At 35.4% G+C, this 18,079-nt stretch overlaps 1 protein-coding gene across 1 annotated transcript in view; it reads right to left on the bottom strand.

Annotated features, from left to right (window-relative positions):
* Window positions 1–17,656, bottom strand: part of LOC150093017 (sushi, von Willebrand factor type A, EGF and pentraxin domain-containing protein 1-like) — a 154,957-nt gene extending 137,301 nt beyond the window's left edge. The window contains exon 1 of the mRNA XM_090414101.1: window positions 16,839–17,656. Coding sequence (XP_090270227.1) covers window positions 16,839–17,372 — 534 coding nt within the window. The 5' untranslated portion in view covers window positions 17,373–17,656. The remainder of the gene's footprint in view (window positions 1–16,838) is intronic.
* Window positions 17,657–18,079: the final 423 nt, after the last annotated feature.

The following is an 18,079-nucleotide window of genomic DNA, read 5'->3' as shown; positions in this document are numbered from 1 at the left end:
ATGGATGGGTCTTAAGTCAGGAATACTTAAGACCCAGCCATAGGCCTGATTCTTCAGCTATGTCGGTCCCAAGCCCGGATAAAATTAGGGAGGGGGGGATTGAGATGGTGCCGTACTTCCCGGTAAAAGGGGCCTCACGGCCGTTGCATCATCATACGAAACCAAATAACTAACTTCAGTTAATAACAAGTTAATATTTATTCTCAGAAAATGAGCACAAATATGGAGATCCAGCTCTGCCACGAATTTCCTCGGTGTCGCTCCTCTGAAAAGACGTGATCCCAAAAGATATTGTTTTTGTGTTTTTATTAGTGATTTCTAATTTTTTTTTTAAATAAAAACTCAGTTAAAGTTTTAATAGCTGAGGCCTCAAAATCCAAGATTATAAAACATAATTAACTAAAAACCCCAACTTACTAAAACTGAAAAATCATAAAAATACTGACTGTTTAATAATTATTATATTGCATATTTATTATTTCTCATACTACTTCATCGTACTATATGCGCTTATTTTTCTTATCATTTCTTATTTCTTGAATAACTCATACCTCGTACGGAGGTTGTAGGATTTTCTTTCATGAGGTTATTCCTCCCACAAAACAGGCGCAATACACTGGACTTTTAGCTTGGGACAAAATTCCAAACTAATACCAAAAATTGTATAATATGAGTAATCTATATATCTTGTCCAAAGTTATTTCTATCCATTTTTATTATCATAGATTACTCTGAACTTTATTGTTATATAAAAACATGAAGTTCAACTAAATTATAGTCGATATAATTATAATTATATTCGAAGTTTATCTTTACCTCGAGATTTTCTTATATTTTCGACCAACTGTAAAGTGCTCTTGTAAAATTTTAACACGTGAAATGTTAGAGTAATTCACACCATCTATGTTTTTTTTATAGGATTTCTGTTATGATACCTCACTCAGCAAAATGGATTTGGTATCATAATTTATCAAAGTCTTGAATGAGGCCTTTGTAAATTCTGTTTACTGTAAATCTGTAGGAAAAACAGAATGTAATGATTTCTGGAAGCCAGCCAGTCATATGACTGGACTTCCCCTTTCTGATTCCCTGAACTACGAATCCCCTCAATCACTTGTCAGTATGGAGAAACAGGAGAATTCCAAATCGAGACCGTGAAAATAAAAAGGTTTTGCTGTTATACAAGCATCAGACAATGCAAAGGCTGTTATGGCCAAGTCACACCTCAAATTATCTTGAATATTCTGTTTTTTTCCCTAGCTTGAAAAATATATTTCGTATGAAAGTAAGAATGACGATGCTGGTGGTGGTGGTGTGTGTGTATATATATATATATATAGGAGATTCCCAATCGGCAAATATGAAAAAAAAATCATTCCATCAAATATCAAATAATTAAAAATTATAAGTCATTTATTTTTCATATATTAAGTAAATAATTAATAACATGAATGTAATTAATATTAGTGTGTTACAGTATATTAGGGTAGTGTAATTATTAGTGTAAATAACATTAAATATTCACAGACAGAGAAACGTAGTGTGAATTCGCAACGTCTACGATGCACATTTCAAAAACCGATACGAAAGATAATACTGTATAGTATTTTAAAAAGAGGTAAGAATGTTGACTTCATTAAAGAATAAAATTTCTCGCTCGCAGTTGCTCATTGATGATTGAAATGAAAAAAAAAAAAAAAAAAAACCTTTTCATATATATATATATATATATGTGTGTGTAGAAAGTTTTTTTTTTTTTTTTCGGAAGAGTATTCAAAGGTTTGTCTAATTGACGAACAAGGTCATTTATTTAGTTCCACATTCTTACGTTATGCAGTATTAGTGTGTGTGGGTAGTGCTGTGCGTGACCTTGGTAATGAAACAGGTGCGAGAAAGTGGAACGAGAAGAGGAAGTAAGGATGATTGCAATTTTTAACAGCTAATATACATGTATATAAATATTATGCGATTTGGTTTCAACAAAAGGAAGATTTTCAATTACGAAAATTTAATATTTAGGGCTAGGAACTTTTTTTCCCCTTTTTTGTACTCCCAGAGGTTATGTGATACATTTTCTTTCAAATACCTTAATATTGTTATATGCGATGAGGAAAAGTGGTTCGCGATTATTTCAGAAAGTGAAATAACTCTACTGTCGATTAGATAATATTTGATGTCAGAAACTGAAGTGCACCATTCAGAAAAATCCTTGTGAATGGATTAATTTCACAAACTATGTTTCTTCTACTCCGGCAAGATATTTGTAGAAAATATTCTCTTTGTGCAGCTGTTTATTGGTGTGTGGATCAATACGGAGAAAACTGTATTTTATTCATTTTTATTTTGTTTGTAGATGACCGGATACAAATCCTTAAAAAAGTGCATGCAAATTGGTTAATGCTGGAACACAATTCGTGGACTGAGATTTTTTTTTATTTATTTTTTTTATGAAAACTAAAGTTAGTTTGGATTTTATTGTAAATTAACGCAGCTCTGATCGAATTTTGAATAGGTTTGATTTTTTTTTTTTTTTTTATTCCATCCTTTCATAGTAGTCTTCATTTCAGGGAGTGGTGTTTATATTAAAACTTTTTTGGACAGAATTTAAAATTTACTTTACTATATTGTCACTACATGTACAGTAAAACCTCGAATTTAGAACGCTCCTATTTCTTAACTTTCGCAAATCTGTGCACTTTTGTCAGTTTGCGTCATGGCCTTCATATAATGGAATTTCATTAATCCGGATTCTCGCAAATCCGGATCTGGACTGGTTTTTTGCAATTAGTATTGAAAAATTAACACGTCAACTTCCGGAATGATTCAAATATTCGCCAAGAACTTGTTGCATGTTTGCCTATCACATAGGATCCAGCTGCCCAACTACTTACCGCAAGCAGAAAAAGATCATTCTTTAATACGTTGAGGCATTGACTACTCAAGAAACTATTGGTTTCTCAAAGCGAAAACGAAACGATTTGAATTTGGAAGATTTATTTATTTATTTATTTATGCTTATGGCTGCATGAAAACTGGTAAGTGAAAAGTACAATCACAATTTCCAGAAACAAATAATGAAAATCTTAACATATAAAAGTTCATTACATAAAAGGCACAACCTGCTTTCTAAGTCTTTCCTTTTTAAAAAAAAAAAATATAAAGCAAAAGTAACTTGTCATAATTAAGCCAGGGACAATTATCGTCCTGCTGCACCAAGTATGACAAGACTGCATGTTCTCACAACACTTCACAACATAAAAGTAACTGTATCCGAGGTTTAAGTAGAAAGCAGTTGTGTCTTGTGTGAGAAAACTTGATCCATTAGAGGATGAGAGCCCATTTCACATTGTATCATCATCTTCTAACATGAGGAGTTCTGATACTATGACGAGGACTATGAGAGTAATTACGAGAATAACGTCTTCGTGATGAGACGGGACCGTGATCTTCTGTTTCCTCCATAACCACCGCCACCATCATACCAACTACAGGTCAAGGTCCAGGCTGGAAAGCCAATTCAAGGCCTCATCCGTCACTTTGTAGATGTCTTGTAGGGCATCACCGTGAAATTGGCGCCTTGGGCAGTCGTACACAATATGAGTAATCGTGTGAGCCACCACGGGAGAACAATCAGAATAAGGGTGATCTGACAGCCCCCATTTATGTAGAAGATAGCCGCATCTGCCCTGACTAGTTCTGATCCTATTTATGGATGACCAAATCTTCCTAGGAAGATCAAAACCAGGCTGCGGAGCACAGGGATCTTCTACCAGGAAGTCGTTTGTTGGGAGATTGTTGGACCAGTATTCTCTCCATATGTCAAATATTGATAGCAGCGCAGCTGAAGAGAGTTCGTTCATGGACCAGAGAGGCTTTCTAGATTTGAGGCGAATACTAGGTGAGTTTATGAGAGTCTGGTGTAGGGGTAGGAGTGGGTTGCTCATTGCTTTATTAAATTCCTTAATCGAGGCTTGTCTTCTCCGTATGTGTGGTGGAGCAATGTTGGATAGAACAGGCAGCCAGGAGAGAAGGGTGCTTCTCACTGTCCCACCAATTGTTCGCATGGTAGAGTTCAGCTGGGTGTCTATAATGTTAGTGTATGTACTTCTTTCCAAGACAGGGGCACAATATTCTGCTGCAGAGAATGTGAGGGCTAGTGCAGACGACCACGACCTAAGGACTTCTGCACTACAACCCCAGGTTGTTCCAGCAAGCCTTGAAATGATGTTATTTCTGGTTTTAATTTTATTGGAGAGGTTGATGATGTGTCCTTTATAGGTTAGGCTTCTGTCCAGGCTCACTCCAAGGTATTTTGGATGAGGCTCATGTTCTACCATTTTTCAACAGAAAGAAAGGTTGAGTTGTCGATTTGCCTCTGCATTGTACAGATGAAATATTGAGGACACTGTTTTCGTTGGATTTGGCTTCAAGTGCCACTGCTTGAAGTACTCTTCCTGGGTGTTCAAGTCTTTATTCAAGGTTGATTCTAGGTTGGTAAAGGAGGTGGATTGATGTAAGATCGCTAGGTCATCGGCATACATATACTTGCTTGATCTGGTATGAGGTAGATCATACACATAGATGTTAAAAAGTATAGAGGATAACACAGAGCCCTGAGAAAGACCGTTGTGAAGGAATCTGGGCTTGCTCTTTTTTCCGCCAATATGAACCCCGATTTTTCTGTTGGAGAGAATAGATTCAAAAAGTTGTAGAGTTTTTTCACACCTTATAATATTTCCTAGTTTTAAGAGGAGGGTCCCTGACCAGACAGTGTCATAAGCGGACGTTAGGTCAATGAAAGTGGCTCCAGATTTAAGTTTCTTCTGGAAGCCTGCTTCAATTTGAGTTGTCAGGGCCAGGACCTGGTCACAGCAACTTTGGAAAATGAAACTGCGTTACTAAAGGAATCGAACAGTGGATGGTCTTTTAAACATGTTCTTGTAGAATGCAAAAGTACTAAATCAGTTGGATACGATATTTAACAAAAACGCAGCATTCTTTTACAAATAAACGAAGCTAACAAATCTTTATCATGATGAATGCACCAGAGTTATGTTTCATAAATATTATACAGTAATGGCATGGCAAGCCTACAAATGATTTTCTCAAGCAATAGCAAAATAAGCCCGAAAGACGCAATTGCTATCATATTATTTCAGTACAAAAACAGTATTTGCTTCAAAAAGCAAAAACATAAGTTACAAGTTTTTACATTTTATGCTTGCTTTTGAAACAAAGGTGAGAACACTTAAACACTTATGATGGAGAGAAGAAACTAGTTGTAAACTATTATAAAAAGCTTGTATGGTGATATTATTTATTAGCACAACAATTGAAACCTAGAGTCATTTTAGGGGCGCCTCTCAGAATGAATTTAATACCCATCAGATTTTTTATTCCGTAATATAAGGTTCTGGGTATATCCAACCCATCAGGGGACTGTGTTTAAGCTTCGCGCATCGAATAGAGATTTTATCCAATAAAAGAGATGAATAACAACTTGACTGAACATAGTCAATAAGGAAGAAAAACTAACTACAGGTATCCCTTGATTAACGCGATTAATTAATCCTTCGATGTTACCGCATATATTAAAATCGCGTTAATCAAATATAATAATTAATGATAACAATTACAATTTGTTCGTGATCCATTACTGTATTAATAATTCGTTTTATGAGATTTTAGGAATTTTAGGAATTTTAGGAATTTTTAGGAAAGATAAAAAATTAATGCAAAGTAAATGTTTATTAAATGCTTGAACCTACATTAGTTACAGCAATTTTTTTTATCAAAAAAGTTATAAAGAGTCGTTTGAACAGTTTGTTTTTTTCTTATCAGCATAAATTCTACAGTAACAAGCAAAATGTCTCTGGACCTCGGCAAACAAGCATTCCTCGATTAACATCTGGATCCATATCCATTACTTGCTGCTTAAGTGATTCTAAACTGCGAAATATTATATCCAGTTCTTTGATTATCTCCTTTGGAACGTCATCTTCACATTCCATTTGTTCGTTGTCTTCATATGCGCGTTATTGTTCAATTTCAAGAAGATCGTTGTCACTGAAATCTTTTGAATTTGAATCCAATAATTCATTAACATTTTCTACATCAACATCATCAAATTAACCAAGGTCTTCACCGATTGCAACGATTTCTTCAACCACGTTGTTCACAGGATTTTGGAAACCACCTCAGTCATTAACGCATTCTGCAAAAGGTTTTTTCAACAGCTCTCATGCAGGTAGAAGACACTTGCTCCCACGAATCATGAATGTTTTCAATTGCGTGTTTAATGTTAAAATTTTTCTAAAATTCTTGGAGTATAATCGCATTTTGTTCTTGTTTCTACTACCGTTCTTGTTTCTACTGTCTTTGAGAATGTCTTTTTAAGAAAATAGACTTTGAAAGTTGCAATGAAGTCCACGTCCATGGGTTGTAGCAATGATGTCGTATTTTGTGGAATTTTGGTAAATTTAAAGGCGCGTTAATTAAAACTCTTGCCGCGTATATAAAGGGATTGTCGCAATTAATTTCGTCGCGTTACTCAAATCCCGCGTTAAGCAAGGGGATACCCGTATTTTAACTTCACCGTTGTTAGAAGCGATTTGAGTTTTCCGGTTGTAAAGGAGTCTATACACTTTCTTACAGCCAGAATAGTTGCAGTTTTGTTCGAAGGTTTTAATTAGAAAGTAAAATTCTTGGTTAACTCCACTTCATCATTAATAAGACGGCAAGCTTTCATTCCTTGAGATAAACTATTTGATGTTTATAATGGTGCGAAGAAGCATGGAGATATCTATTAGTACAGTTTAGTTTCCAGTAGATAGAGATTTTTAGTTTCTACATGATATGATCAGTTTTAAATCAGGAAAAGAGAGTAATCCATTCTGTTCTAGCATAGGAGTAAACCTTATATTGGGATGTTGGTTGTTAAGGTGCAACGCTATGACATGATTGCAAGACTCCATATTAAGGGCAGATGGAAAAGTCTGTTGAGCAAAGTATTGGAGAACATGTTAGACACATAGAATTCCAAAGCGTGCGGCCACAGTATTATCAACACGTATTATCCAGCCAACCGCACGACGCCCATAACAGAAAAACAAAGCAAGCTCTTAAATATTACACCACCGTAAAATCTGGACATCCATTCAGATTATGCTAGACATTGAAATATAAATCCTAGCATTAATCTATCTGATTCCAAACTTTAATCTTATACACAAACAACAACATGCAAGCGTGTACAGAACAAACAGATACACGGACACAATTTTGAATAACCAGTTCCTATATGCATAGTAGACACAGCTGGCATAGATTTGCATTGATATTTAAGGTGTTAGAATGATAAACTGTCAGCAAACCTGTTTTTAGTTCTCTGGTTGTTCATGTCTTATTAAGAAGAGTAGACACACGGATCTTGATCTACCATATGCATTGCGATATTGAGGTATAAATGTGCCTGTGGTCTCATAATATCAACTTCTCGCTGTATTCGTGCTTGAAGTAGTTCTGAGGAGTGCCACTACATGGCACTCCTCAGAACTACTCCTCAATAAGGAGCAAATGCTTCTATCACTGTGGTCTTGCTTCTTTGTCTGTCTTGTGTATTATCAGTTTCGATATTCTGGTTCACACCGATTTAATTTTTATAGAATTTGTACGTAGAAGCAGAGTCATAAACATTGAGTTTCATTATTCATTATTATTATTCATTAAGGGTATGTCGCATTTTTTGTTACATTCATTAAGAGTATCAGGAAAGACTAGAGCACTGTTATCAGAATAATGAAATGTGAGAAAGCCTTCGATAAAAAAAAGCCGTTTTCGTCGTTGATGTATATATTAAATAAGACTGGAGAGAGAGAGAGAGAGAGAGAGAGAGAGAGAGAGAGAGAGAGAGAGAGAATGATTCATTCCTTGTGGTACTGATGGGTTCACCTCCCTCGAGAGGCCTGCATCCTATTTTGCAAGAAGTCTTCAAAGCAATTGCATAATTTCCTTGGATGCCCACTGAGCCAACTTGTTTTAACGGTAGCTTTCTGTCAAGGGTGTTGAATGCTTTCTTGAAATCTAGTAGAATCAGTATTATGTACTAATTTTTATCGAGATTAATTGATTAGGGTAACAGTCTTTCAAGAATTCTATTATCTTTCTTTTATTTTTAAGAAATATTTTCTATTAGATATGATATTGCATTTTTCCGTGTAAACCCGTATCCTTGTCATTAGAAGTCGTGGCATTACTTTTTTTCAGTCCTAATAGATTAGCATTTATAACACACTTGGACCTTTTCCCGTTGATTTCAAGATATGTGTCCTTCTGCGTTTCTCAGTTATTGTAGCGAAATCGTCAAGAACAGCAATGCGCCACCTCATCCAGGTACTGCGCTTTGCCAATCGTTACGATGTAGTCTTCATATGAACTTACAAGTGTATGTTCCATCCTAGCTGATGTATAGTTCATGGTAAGAGCTAAGTTGTTGTTGTTGTTAGCCAATAAATCTAAGTACTTTCTAGCATTAGTTGAGAAAATGTCCTGTATATTGATAGTATAAAATTACAAGATAATTTAAACATAGCGGTGAAAAAAAACATAAAAAAAAAACAGATAGCAAAGCTATACAAAGTAATTTATACAGATTAAAGATGTTTTAATGGATGAAATTATAACAGAATGAAAAGAAGAATGCAAATGGAATAACTGAAATGAAATAACAAAAAGTGAAGTTAAAGAGGAATCATTTAAGGCAAACTAGATTTTTAGATGCTTAATCAGAATAGTATGGGAAAATAAAAATCTAAATATTGTAATTCTAAGCCTAGCGTATATAAAAGTATAATAAGAACAGTTTTAATTTTTTGCATCTGAAATAAGCTGAAAGAGATCGCAGACTGCTACACAAATGAAAACTCTAAGAAAAAATGTGGGGAAAACAAAATTTTATAAAATCTGAATGAAAAAATATACCTTACGATCAGTAAATGAATGGATAGTAAACAGTAAAAAGGAATGGCAAAAAGCACAGAAAAAAAATAGATAAAATAGAAAAATGGGAACAAGTACTAGAAGACCACGAAAAGGTGGCACGGTGCTTTGCAATAAGAATTGTCATAATAGGTCAAGGCTTAAAGCGAAGGAAGAAGAAGATTACGATGTTCTGTAACATTATAGTAACGAAAAAAAATTGACATAACCATAAATACTACTGCTAATAATACTAATAATAATGATAAGTAGAATAATAAAAACAGTAATTGTTCTCACAATTTTCACTCATCAGTGTTTCAAAATGGAAGTTGCTGTAGTTTTTAAAAGAAATATGTTAAGTTATAAATATAGCATAAAAGAAGGAAATGAATATAAAACAAAAGTGGAGGAATGAAAAATAAAAGAGACGTGTAGGAAGTAAAATAATAAGCGCCGTAATAAAGTTCGATGACGTAAATGAAAGAGCGATAGTAAATTTAATCTGAACTAAATAAAATAAAAGTAGAACAGAATAAAACAACAAAAAATTCAAATCGATTTGTAGAAATAACATACTGGTAGCAAAACTAAGTTAAGGGATAATAGTTAAGGATATTTTAAATATATTTTTATATGAACCTCACCCACGAACGGTTATAAATCTGTAGTGCATTCATAACGTGAGCAGGCTATAGTGCGGAAATTGTTCTAAAAACATGAAACTTTTCAAGCTATTCTCGGCCTCCAATAAGCAGGGTACCGATCTCACAGACGATGATATTCCACCTAAAAATACTCTCAAAGATTCATGTCTCAGCAAGATTAGAATTTAAATCCTATGGGAAAGCGATGCTATGAACTCGACAAAGCAGGTCGGCGGCTCGTATTATATACTTTAATAATAATAAAAAAGTAATTTCTGCAGTTTTGAGAATATATTACTGCTTGCCATCTACAGTGTTTGTTATAATCAAGAACTTTGATCTGATTTGAATGTTTGTGTAACATCAAACTTTGCATTAATGTCACGAGGGTTACCTGGCCAATGAAGCAATTGGATGTTGTGATTTTTGAGGAACTCTTCCACTTTTTTTGAAATGTGGCATGAAGTGAGATCCTGTTGGAAGACGAGGTCTTTGTCTTTCTGGGTCTGTGGGATCACTCTTTTCCAAATATTTTTGTGCATTGGTCACTTTTCATCATACCTTCAACAGGCACAAATGGTCCTGGACGGTCATGTGTAAAACAACCTCAGAACATCCTTTTAGTTGGTTGGTTAGGAGCTTGTTGAAGGTGGGCGGAAGAACTGTTCTCAGCCGTTGATTTGTGAACATAGGATAATCACTTTCCTTGGGCAAAGAAATGGATCTCATCTGAGAATGTGACTTTCTTTCACTTCTCAATAGTTCAATCTTTGTACACGGGAGCCTCTTTTTCTGCATAGCCTTCGTCAACAGTTCTTCCTTTTTTGGTCTGCGGGCAGTCCTCCCTGCTCCAATAATCTTAGACGGACTGTCATGTAAGAAACATTAATCCCACTAGCTGCCAAATCTCTGTTTAAGTCTACAGCAAACAATCTTGGATTCATGTTGCTTTTACTAACTAGCAAACGAACTTGAGTAAGTGTAGTTTCCTTTTTCGGTCATATTTTCCTTTGCTGTCAGGAGAAAAAGTAGCAATCTCCCTAAACCTCTTTAAAATCGCATTAACGACCACGAACACCATACTCATGGGCAATTGTCTTTGAGTGTCATGGATGTGTGTTGAGAAAGAGTCCATATTTTTGAACGCTTTCTTGGAGATGTATCTATTTTATAGCTACACAAAATGAATAAAATACTACGAATATCAACCTGTTTACACTACTAAAAACGCACATTATTAATTAAACATCATACAGACAGTTAAAACACGCAACACTGAACCAAAATAGTGAATTAAAACGTAAGATATTCAAAAATTCAGGAATTACTTCTTTTATTATTATTATTATTATTATTATTATTATTATTATTATTATTATTATTATTATTATTATTATTATTATTATTATTATTATTATTAATCATTACGAGGGTGGTCTGAAAAGTTCTCGGCCTAACAATGAAAAAACGAATCTATAATTTCAAATTTATTTTTATTTTTCAACATAATCTCCGTTAAGACACATTTATTCCAGGCGATGCTCCAGCAGCATTATGCCGTCCCTGTAGTGGTTCTCAGTAAGATCTGCAAAATACCCCTCTACAGCTGCAGTCATCTTGATTCGAAGAAAAACTGACCATCGAGGAAGAGTTTTAGTTCTGGGAAGAGATAGAAGTCAGAGGTTGCCAAATGTGGGGAAAGGGTGGATGTTCCAACAATTCATAATGCAGATCCCTTAATTTTTCAATTGCCAAAACACCTTTGTGGGTAGGTGCATTGTTCTGATGAAAGATGATTTTTTCTTCTCCGAATTTTTTCGTCTAGTCTGGTTAAAAGTTCGGAATAATATTCCCCGATTATTGTTTTACCCTTTTTCAAGATAATTAATAAACAAAATGCCTTTAGCATCCCAAAATACTGATGTCATGACCATTCCTGCTGATGGAACCGACTTTGTCTTCTTTGGCGCTGAACAACCAACTTCTGTCCACTATTATTTTGACTGCTGTTTGGATTCTGGTGTGTAATGGTGAATCCAAGTCTCATCCATAGTAATAAATCGACGCACAAAATCAGTTTTATTCTTGTTAAAACGCTCCAAGTACTGCTCAGAGATTTTCATGCGAGTGCGTTTTTGATCTGCTGTAAGCAAGCGCGGCACCCATCGTGCCCAAAGCTTTTTCATGTGCGATTCTTCATGAAAAATGTATCCTGCACGTTCTTTAGAAATGCCTATAGTCTCAGCAATTTCACGCATTTTTAATCGCCGGGCATCTAATACCATTTCGTGCACTTGATTCATCTTCAAGTGCACGATATGGTATTCCCGTGGATCATCTTCAAGGCTGGTGCGGCCACGTTTAAACTCGGCAGCCCATTTCTTAATTGTCGAAAACGAAGGAGATGAGCGCCCATAAACTTTCTTTTACCAAGAATTTTATAACTGCGCGATACTCAGTTTTATCCATTTCAAGGGATACAGACAACACTTTTGCTTCGGGCAGCTGTATAAAACAAACTACGTCATAGAATGACTACTTGCAATTTCACATGGATGCTTATGACAGATGTACCAACTTTGAAAAAAAAATCGTGCCGGTAAAGTTGCCATCTATGGTCGAGGTCGAGAACTTTTCATCCCACCCTCGTACAAATAATATACGATTTAATGTATGAAGTTCTATACCAAAGTGTCCGGAGGCTATTTTACTATTAGTATATGACAACATATTATGCAGTGGCTTGTATTTTGCAGCAGTGTGCATCTTCTTCAAGGCTAGGAGAAGTTTTTTTATATATTTTTATGATAACAGCGAGATTAATGTTTACAATTTGTTTGTTTGTTTGTTTTTTAAAAAAACATTATCACAGATAGTGCTTTCCTCTAAATCTCCTAAGTAGTTGACCTTGTTTAATGATATCTTTCTGTGTTTGTGCGAAACCGATGGGCTCTATTAATGTCGGGTGTACAAACTATGCTGTTGCAAATTCTACAGTTTTTATTTTAGTATGAGCCTCCATGCTTCAGTCGGTTTCGACAAAGTCCTTTGGTTAAAGATACTTGGCTGCGAAACAGGTTAAGGACCAGAAGAACCTGTGTCAAAATTTTTCAGCTGATGGTGAGTTATTAGCCGGTCTCATGCGAAGCAGTGGGTTTTTCGTCCCACAACGAGGAAATTGTGTGTGTGTGTGTGTGTGTGTGTGTGTGTGTGTGTGTGTGTGTGTGTGTGTGTGTGTGTGTGTGTGTGTGTGTGTGTGTGTGTGTGTGTGTGTGTGTGTGTGTGTGTGTGTGTGTCAGAATGATGCAAAGAACTTTTATTAGGAGTTTCTAACTAATGTGAATTAACTGATTTCATTTGGAGGTGGCAGATTTCCTTCCATTACCATATTTATGCATAACATAGCTGCAGTAGTTGTCTCAGCAGTAATTCAAACCCAGACTGTTTTTTTTTTCTCTCTTTTCATTGCGGGAATGAAAAAATAATGTTTCTCCGTATGAAATCATACGAGGAGGGGGGGGGGGATCTGGAAAGTTCTGATAAACAACTAGAACAAAATGATATTAAAGCAACTGATATAACCACAAGAGAGGCCATACTAGTAGCAGAGTTATGAAGGTAACTTATATAAGTACTTATATTCTTATATCCTCGTATGTTCTTTCTTGTGGTTATATCAATTACTTTAATATATAATTTTTGTTCTAGGTGTTTATCAGAACTTTCCAGATCCCCCTCGTGTATATTACACATGAGGGATCGTTCCTCCTTATCTTCTTCTCAATTTACTGTATTTCCGCTATTTAGTGTTAAAAAAAATTAAGTCGACATATTATTGTATTAGGTGCCTTTTTTTTTTTTTTTTTTTTTTTTGTATAACAAAAAACCGAGAACAACACGTGTTTCATTTTCAAACTATAAATTATTCCTGATACAGAATTCATATTTTTTACATATTTCGGGAAGAGTGCCAGCAACTTTTGTTTCTTGTGCCATAGGGTGGTCGTCCTTAATATAGGCGTTTTAGTAGGTTGCATTGTTCAGTACATCTCTGCTGTTACTGTTAGCTTTGTTGAAGTATAACTGCTTTAAACTGATTAACGAATTATTACATTTTATATAATAATTCGAAATTCTTGTCAGGCTTAGAATTTTATGCGTAGTCGTTATAGGATCGGTTAGTGATTGATTTTGTCTATTGGGACTCATGTAACAGTTACTGTGGAAACCATATGCTCGTATAATATTTCTACTTTTCATAGGCTATTTGCAGCGTTGTTGTTATGCCTGCAGCTGGCATGCATATATGCCTACATAAAAAAAATCAAATTAAGGATTAACGAAGAACGGCTGATTAACTGTTATGCATTTTAATAGTATAAAAAAATATTGAGAAAAATCATTTCATAGTTTACCTGCTAAAAGCGAGAAAATTATGAATTTTTGATTTCTTTATAATAGATTTAAATGAAATTTTGTTCAAACCAGTTTATATTCTAAATAAAGCCCACTTTACATATTTTGCGAGGCGGACTCTTTGGGCCTCGACGTGGCAGCGTATTACCTAGAGATAAAATTTTATTTTATCTTCATCTCCAGGAGTTTAAAAAAAAAAAAAAAAAAAAAAAAAAAACGCTATCCTTTATTTTAAAATGATACACTGGGCAACGAGAATGTTACCTGTTGTACGTTATATACACAGAACAACTTAGGTTTCGTTCATTATTAATTAATACTTCGAAGATGCATGCCTTATTATTTCTTAGGGTTAATATGTTCCATACATTTTGTGGGTTCAAGCCAGAATTACTAAAAATATGATTTCCGCTTTCGGCTGGTGAACATGAAGAAACTTTCCAAAACATTGCAGGATAGAAGAGAACAAGGTACCACCTCGGAATTTACGTAAGAGTGTGGTTAACAAAGGCTAAGTTTTGCGAGGAGAGCAGTGAGCGAGTGGAGTGGATTAGAGGCGGTCATGGGTGTTTTTCCAGTGACTGAGTTTAAGGAGAGAGAGAAAGAGAGATGTGACTAATGGTTAGTGTGGGCCTCCCACGGTGAGTATTCATACTCTATGCAGGTTCTAGTATAATAATAATAATAGTGAAAAAGAGCGGCCAATTTCATAGGCGACTGGCGCAATAATCTGCTTTTGTTCAGATTCGTGGTTCCAATTGAAATTAATTATGACTTATAAGATTTATAAGTCATAATTTAACAAAACAAAACATTAACTTTTGTTATTATATACTGCAGAAGATAGTTAATAGATATTGCTTCTTCTTTTTTTTCTTTCTTAAGCGTTTCGAATAAACACTTGTATTTTCAGTTAGTGCGATAAAGTCATTTTATGATTTATCGTTTCATCTGACAGCAGTAGTTATTTTTTGTGGAAAATGTAAAACGAATGTTCAAATTTAAAAAGAACACAAAATCTTAATTGACGAGGATATCAGTATTCAATGCTAATAATGGCAAATGCCTTTAAACAAGAACTATAAATGCCTATGTGTAGGTGGAATTATTTAACAATGCAGGCTACAAAAACTTTTTTGTGATACACAAGAAAAAAAAAAACCTCCGTGCAACTAGCAATTGCAAAATCACAAAGTTTAGAAAAATAAAATAAAATGAAATAAATAAATAAATCCTTGAAACCAGATGATACGAGATGTTTTGTCGTTGTAAGCTATCGTAATAGGAGGATAGAAAACCATTGCTGGAGAAAGTAAAATATTTTTTAATGGTTAGCAGAGAAACTACTATTCTCGTTTGTTCATTCATACTCTTTTTTCTTTTCTTTTCTTTTTTTTTTTTCACAAAACTAAACTTCGTGTGTTTTCTGTAAAAAAAATATTATACATTTTCTAAATGATTGTGATGATCATTTTCTAAATGATAGATGGTGAGGGCTGATAATTATATTCAATATCATCGTCGCCAGTATATCATAACACACAATTAAGGAATAGTGATAGTAATCTGATGGTGATCTCAGTAATCTAATTTTTTGTAAGATGTTTGAATACATAGTCACAGCCATCATTTTCGCAACAGTGAATTTAATCTTCGCTTCACATATGGACTTTTCGAAGACTAATTTAGTTTATTTACCATACTTAGGCTAGTATGTGTGTGTGTGTGTGCGTGTGTGTGTGTGTGTGTGTGTGTGTGTGTGTGTGTGTGTGTGTGTGTGTGTGTGTGTGTGTGTGTGTGTGTGTGTGTGTGTGTGTGTGTGTGTGTGTGTGTGTGTGTGTGTGTGTGTGTGTGTGTGATAAGAGGAATAATTAGTCTGATAATTGAAACCCTGATCAAAGAGACCAAAGATGGAACTCTTTTTTTTCGAGAAGATTTTTAAATTTGATTTTTTAGGGAAGTTTGCTGTTCTCCCAAGAATCTAATATTAGAGTTCAAAGATTATTCCGTATAGATCGGTTTGTAATTTAAGGTATTAGGTCGAAGATCATGAAAAATTAATTAACGCAGATTAATGACATAGCCCTTATTTGAGCAAGATGAATAAATCATGACCTGAAGGAAATGAGACAATGTTGCTTATCGGAACGAGATTAATACTACTGTTAGCTTTTTTTATTTTCTTGAAAAGAAACTTAGAAATATCTAAACCTTAGAGAAATATTATTCCTATTAAACACCAAACTATGAATAAAATAAGCCTTTTGAATTATTAAAACCGCTGTGAAATTGAACTTCGAACTTAGATTTCCAATGATAGTTCCTGAAAGAAAATCCATCATTGCCGAACACTAGGAGAGCGAGACATATATAATATATATACGTCTTTGGTGTATATGTATACCCTGTTAAATATGTTACATATAAAAAAATCAAATCTTATATGTCTAGGTTGGGTTTCAGGGTACATATGGATCCTCAGAAAATTAGCATTTGGCAAGCTGTTCAACTCAAGATAACTGAGGCTAAATGTTATTTTGATAAGAAGGCCAGAAGTCTTTTTCACCAAAATGTTTAAAACACGAAGAAAATTCTGCACTCACTGGGAATTTAGGAGCTTTTTAAATTTGAGCAAAATTTAAAAATCAAAAGTCGGTATTAAAATTTGCAATAATCAAGTCGGTATTCAAACACATCTGGATTGCACTATTATCTTAAACGTATAAAGAGTATTTCTTTATTACACTAAAAAAATTTCGTTTTCTTACAGTTAAAAGAAAAAGATGAAAATGGGCAAACCTGAGCTTGGAGTACAGCACCTAATGTATACGTTCCGCCTCCCTGATATGTGATTTTTGGCAGCTGATCTTCAAGTAGCGCACACTTGTGATTATCCGGGGAAGGCTTGGTCAGATGATCCACGTGTTTCACCACGCGGTTCCGAGAACTGAATGTGATGACAGCTACACGCGTTGTATTGTAATCCACAGTAAAGTCTGCCAGCAGCTTTTTCACGAATTTCAACTCGTTGAAGAAATTTTCAGCTCCTACCGAAGCTGAGCTGTCCACTAGAAACACCAACTCCACCTGTTTGTTCACGGTTTTCCTCAGAGCAGCCACATGTCGCTTTAAAACTGCTCCGAGAACGTCCACCTTGGACTTCTCTACTTGGTTCGGCAACTTATCACGAGTGGTCTTGTCCGGTTTGTGGCCACGATTAAAGAAGGTTTCGTACTCTTTCTCCAGTTCTTTTGGATCGTCGGGTATTGTGCATAGATAAGGTGCTATCAGGACCACCACAAACAGCCCGTAAGTGCATATTTTAGGGACCATGACTAGGGGCCCAATTCTGGTAGTCCTCTCACAACGTGCTTCTATTCCTTCGTTCTGTGGCTGTATTTCTTATGCGACACACTCATAGTTTGTCCGACTCCTGTGTCGGCTCTTGACACAGGCGCCGCTACTGGTAGCGCGGGGGTGGCGCATGAGCACGCTCTGGTGGCCGGCGGCCTCCAAAGTCGAGATCACTTTTCGCTTTGCTTCCGAGACCGAAGATCGTAGTGAACTGCATTTTGAAATCGTTCACTTACCGATTATTAACGAAGCTTTTGCATTCGTAGTACCATTTGATTAGATAAACCGCTTGTCCTCAGGCAAGTCTGGTTAATTATATCATAAAAGTTGATATTAAGATAACGTTGAGTTCCATGCACACCGAAGAATGAAATCACTAATGATCATTGCTTAGAGGTCACGTTACAGAGAACTTGACCCTACTCCTTCCCCGTCGCCGTGACGTAGTCAAGCTGTCAGACCTACCCTTGTCTCCATTATCACAGAGAAATCTTGTCCGACATTCGACCCGTAAGATTATTACAGTTCGGGGCTGTTATATGAGCGCAATTTCGCGATATTTGTTTCGATTCGCAAGCACTTCTGGTTCAACAGAGAAACACGTAAACATGAACACCAATATTATGTTTGAGAGGAAGGAAAGAGGGGGGGGGGGGGGAAGCACCCAATCTGCGCTTGTGTAACTA

This window comes from Typopeltis vanoorti, chromosome 24, assembly GCF_054136105.1.
Source record: "Typopeltis vanoorti isolate ZY-2024b chromosome 24, IOZ_Tvanoo_1.0, whole genome shotgun sequence".
Taxonomy (NCBI): Eukaryota; Metazoa; Arthropoda; class Arachnida; order Uropygi; family Thelyphonidae; genus Typopeltis; species Typopeltis vanoorti.
This window is presented reverse-complemented; position numbering and strand designations above follow the sequence as displayed.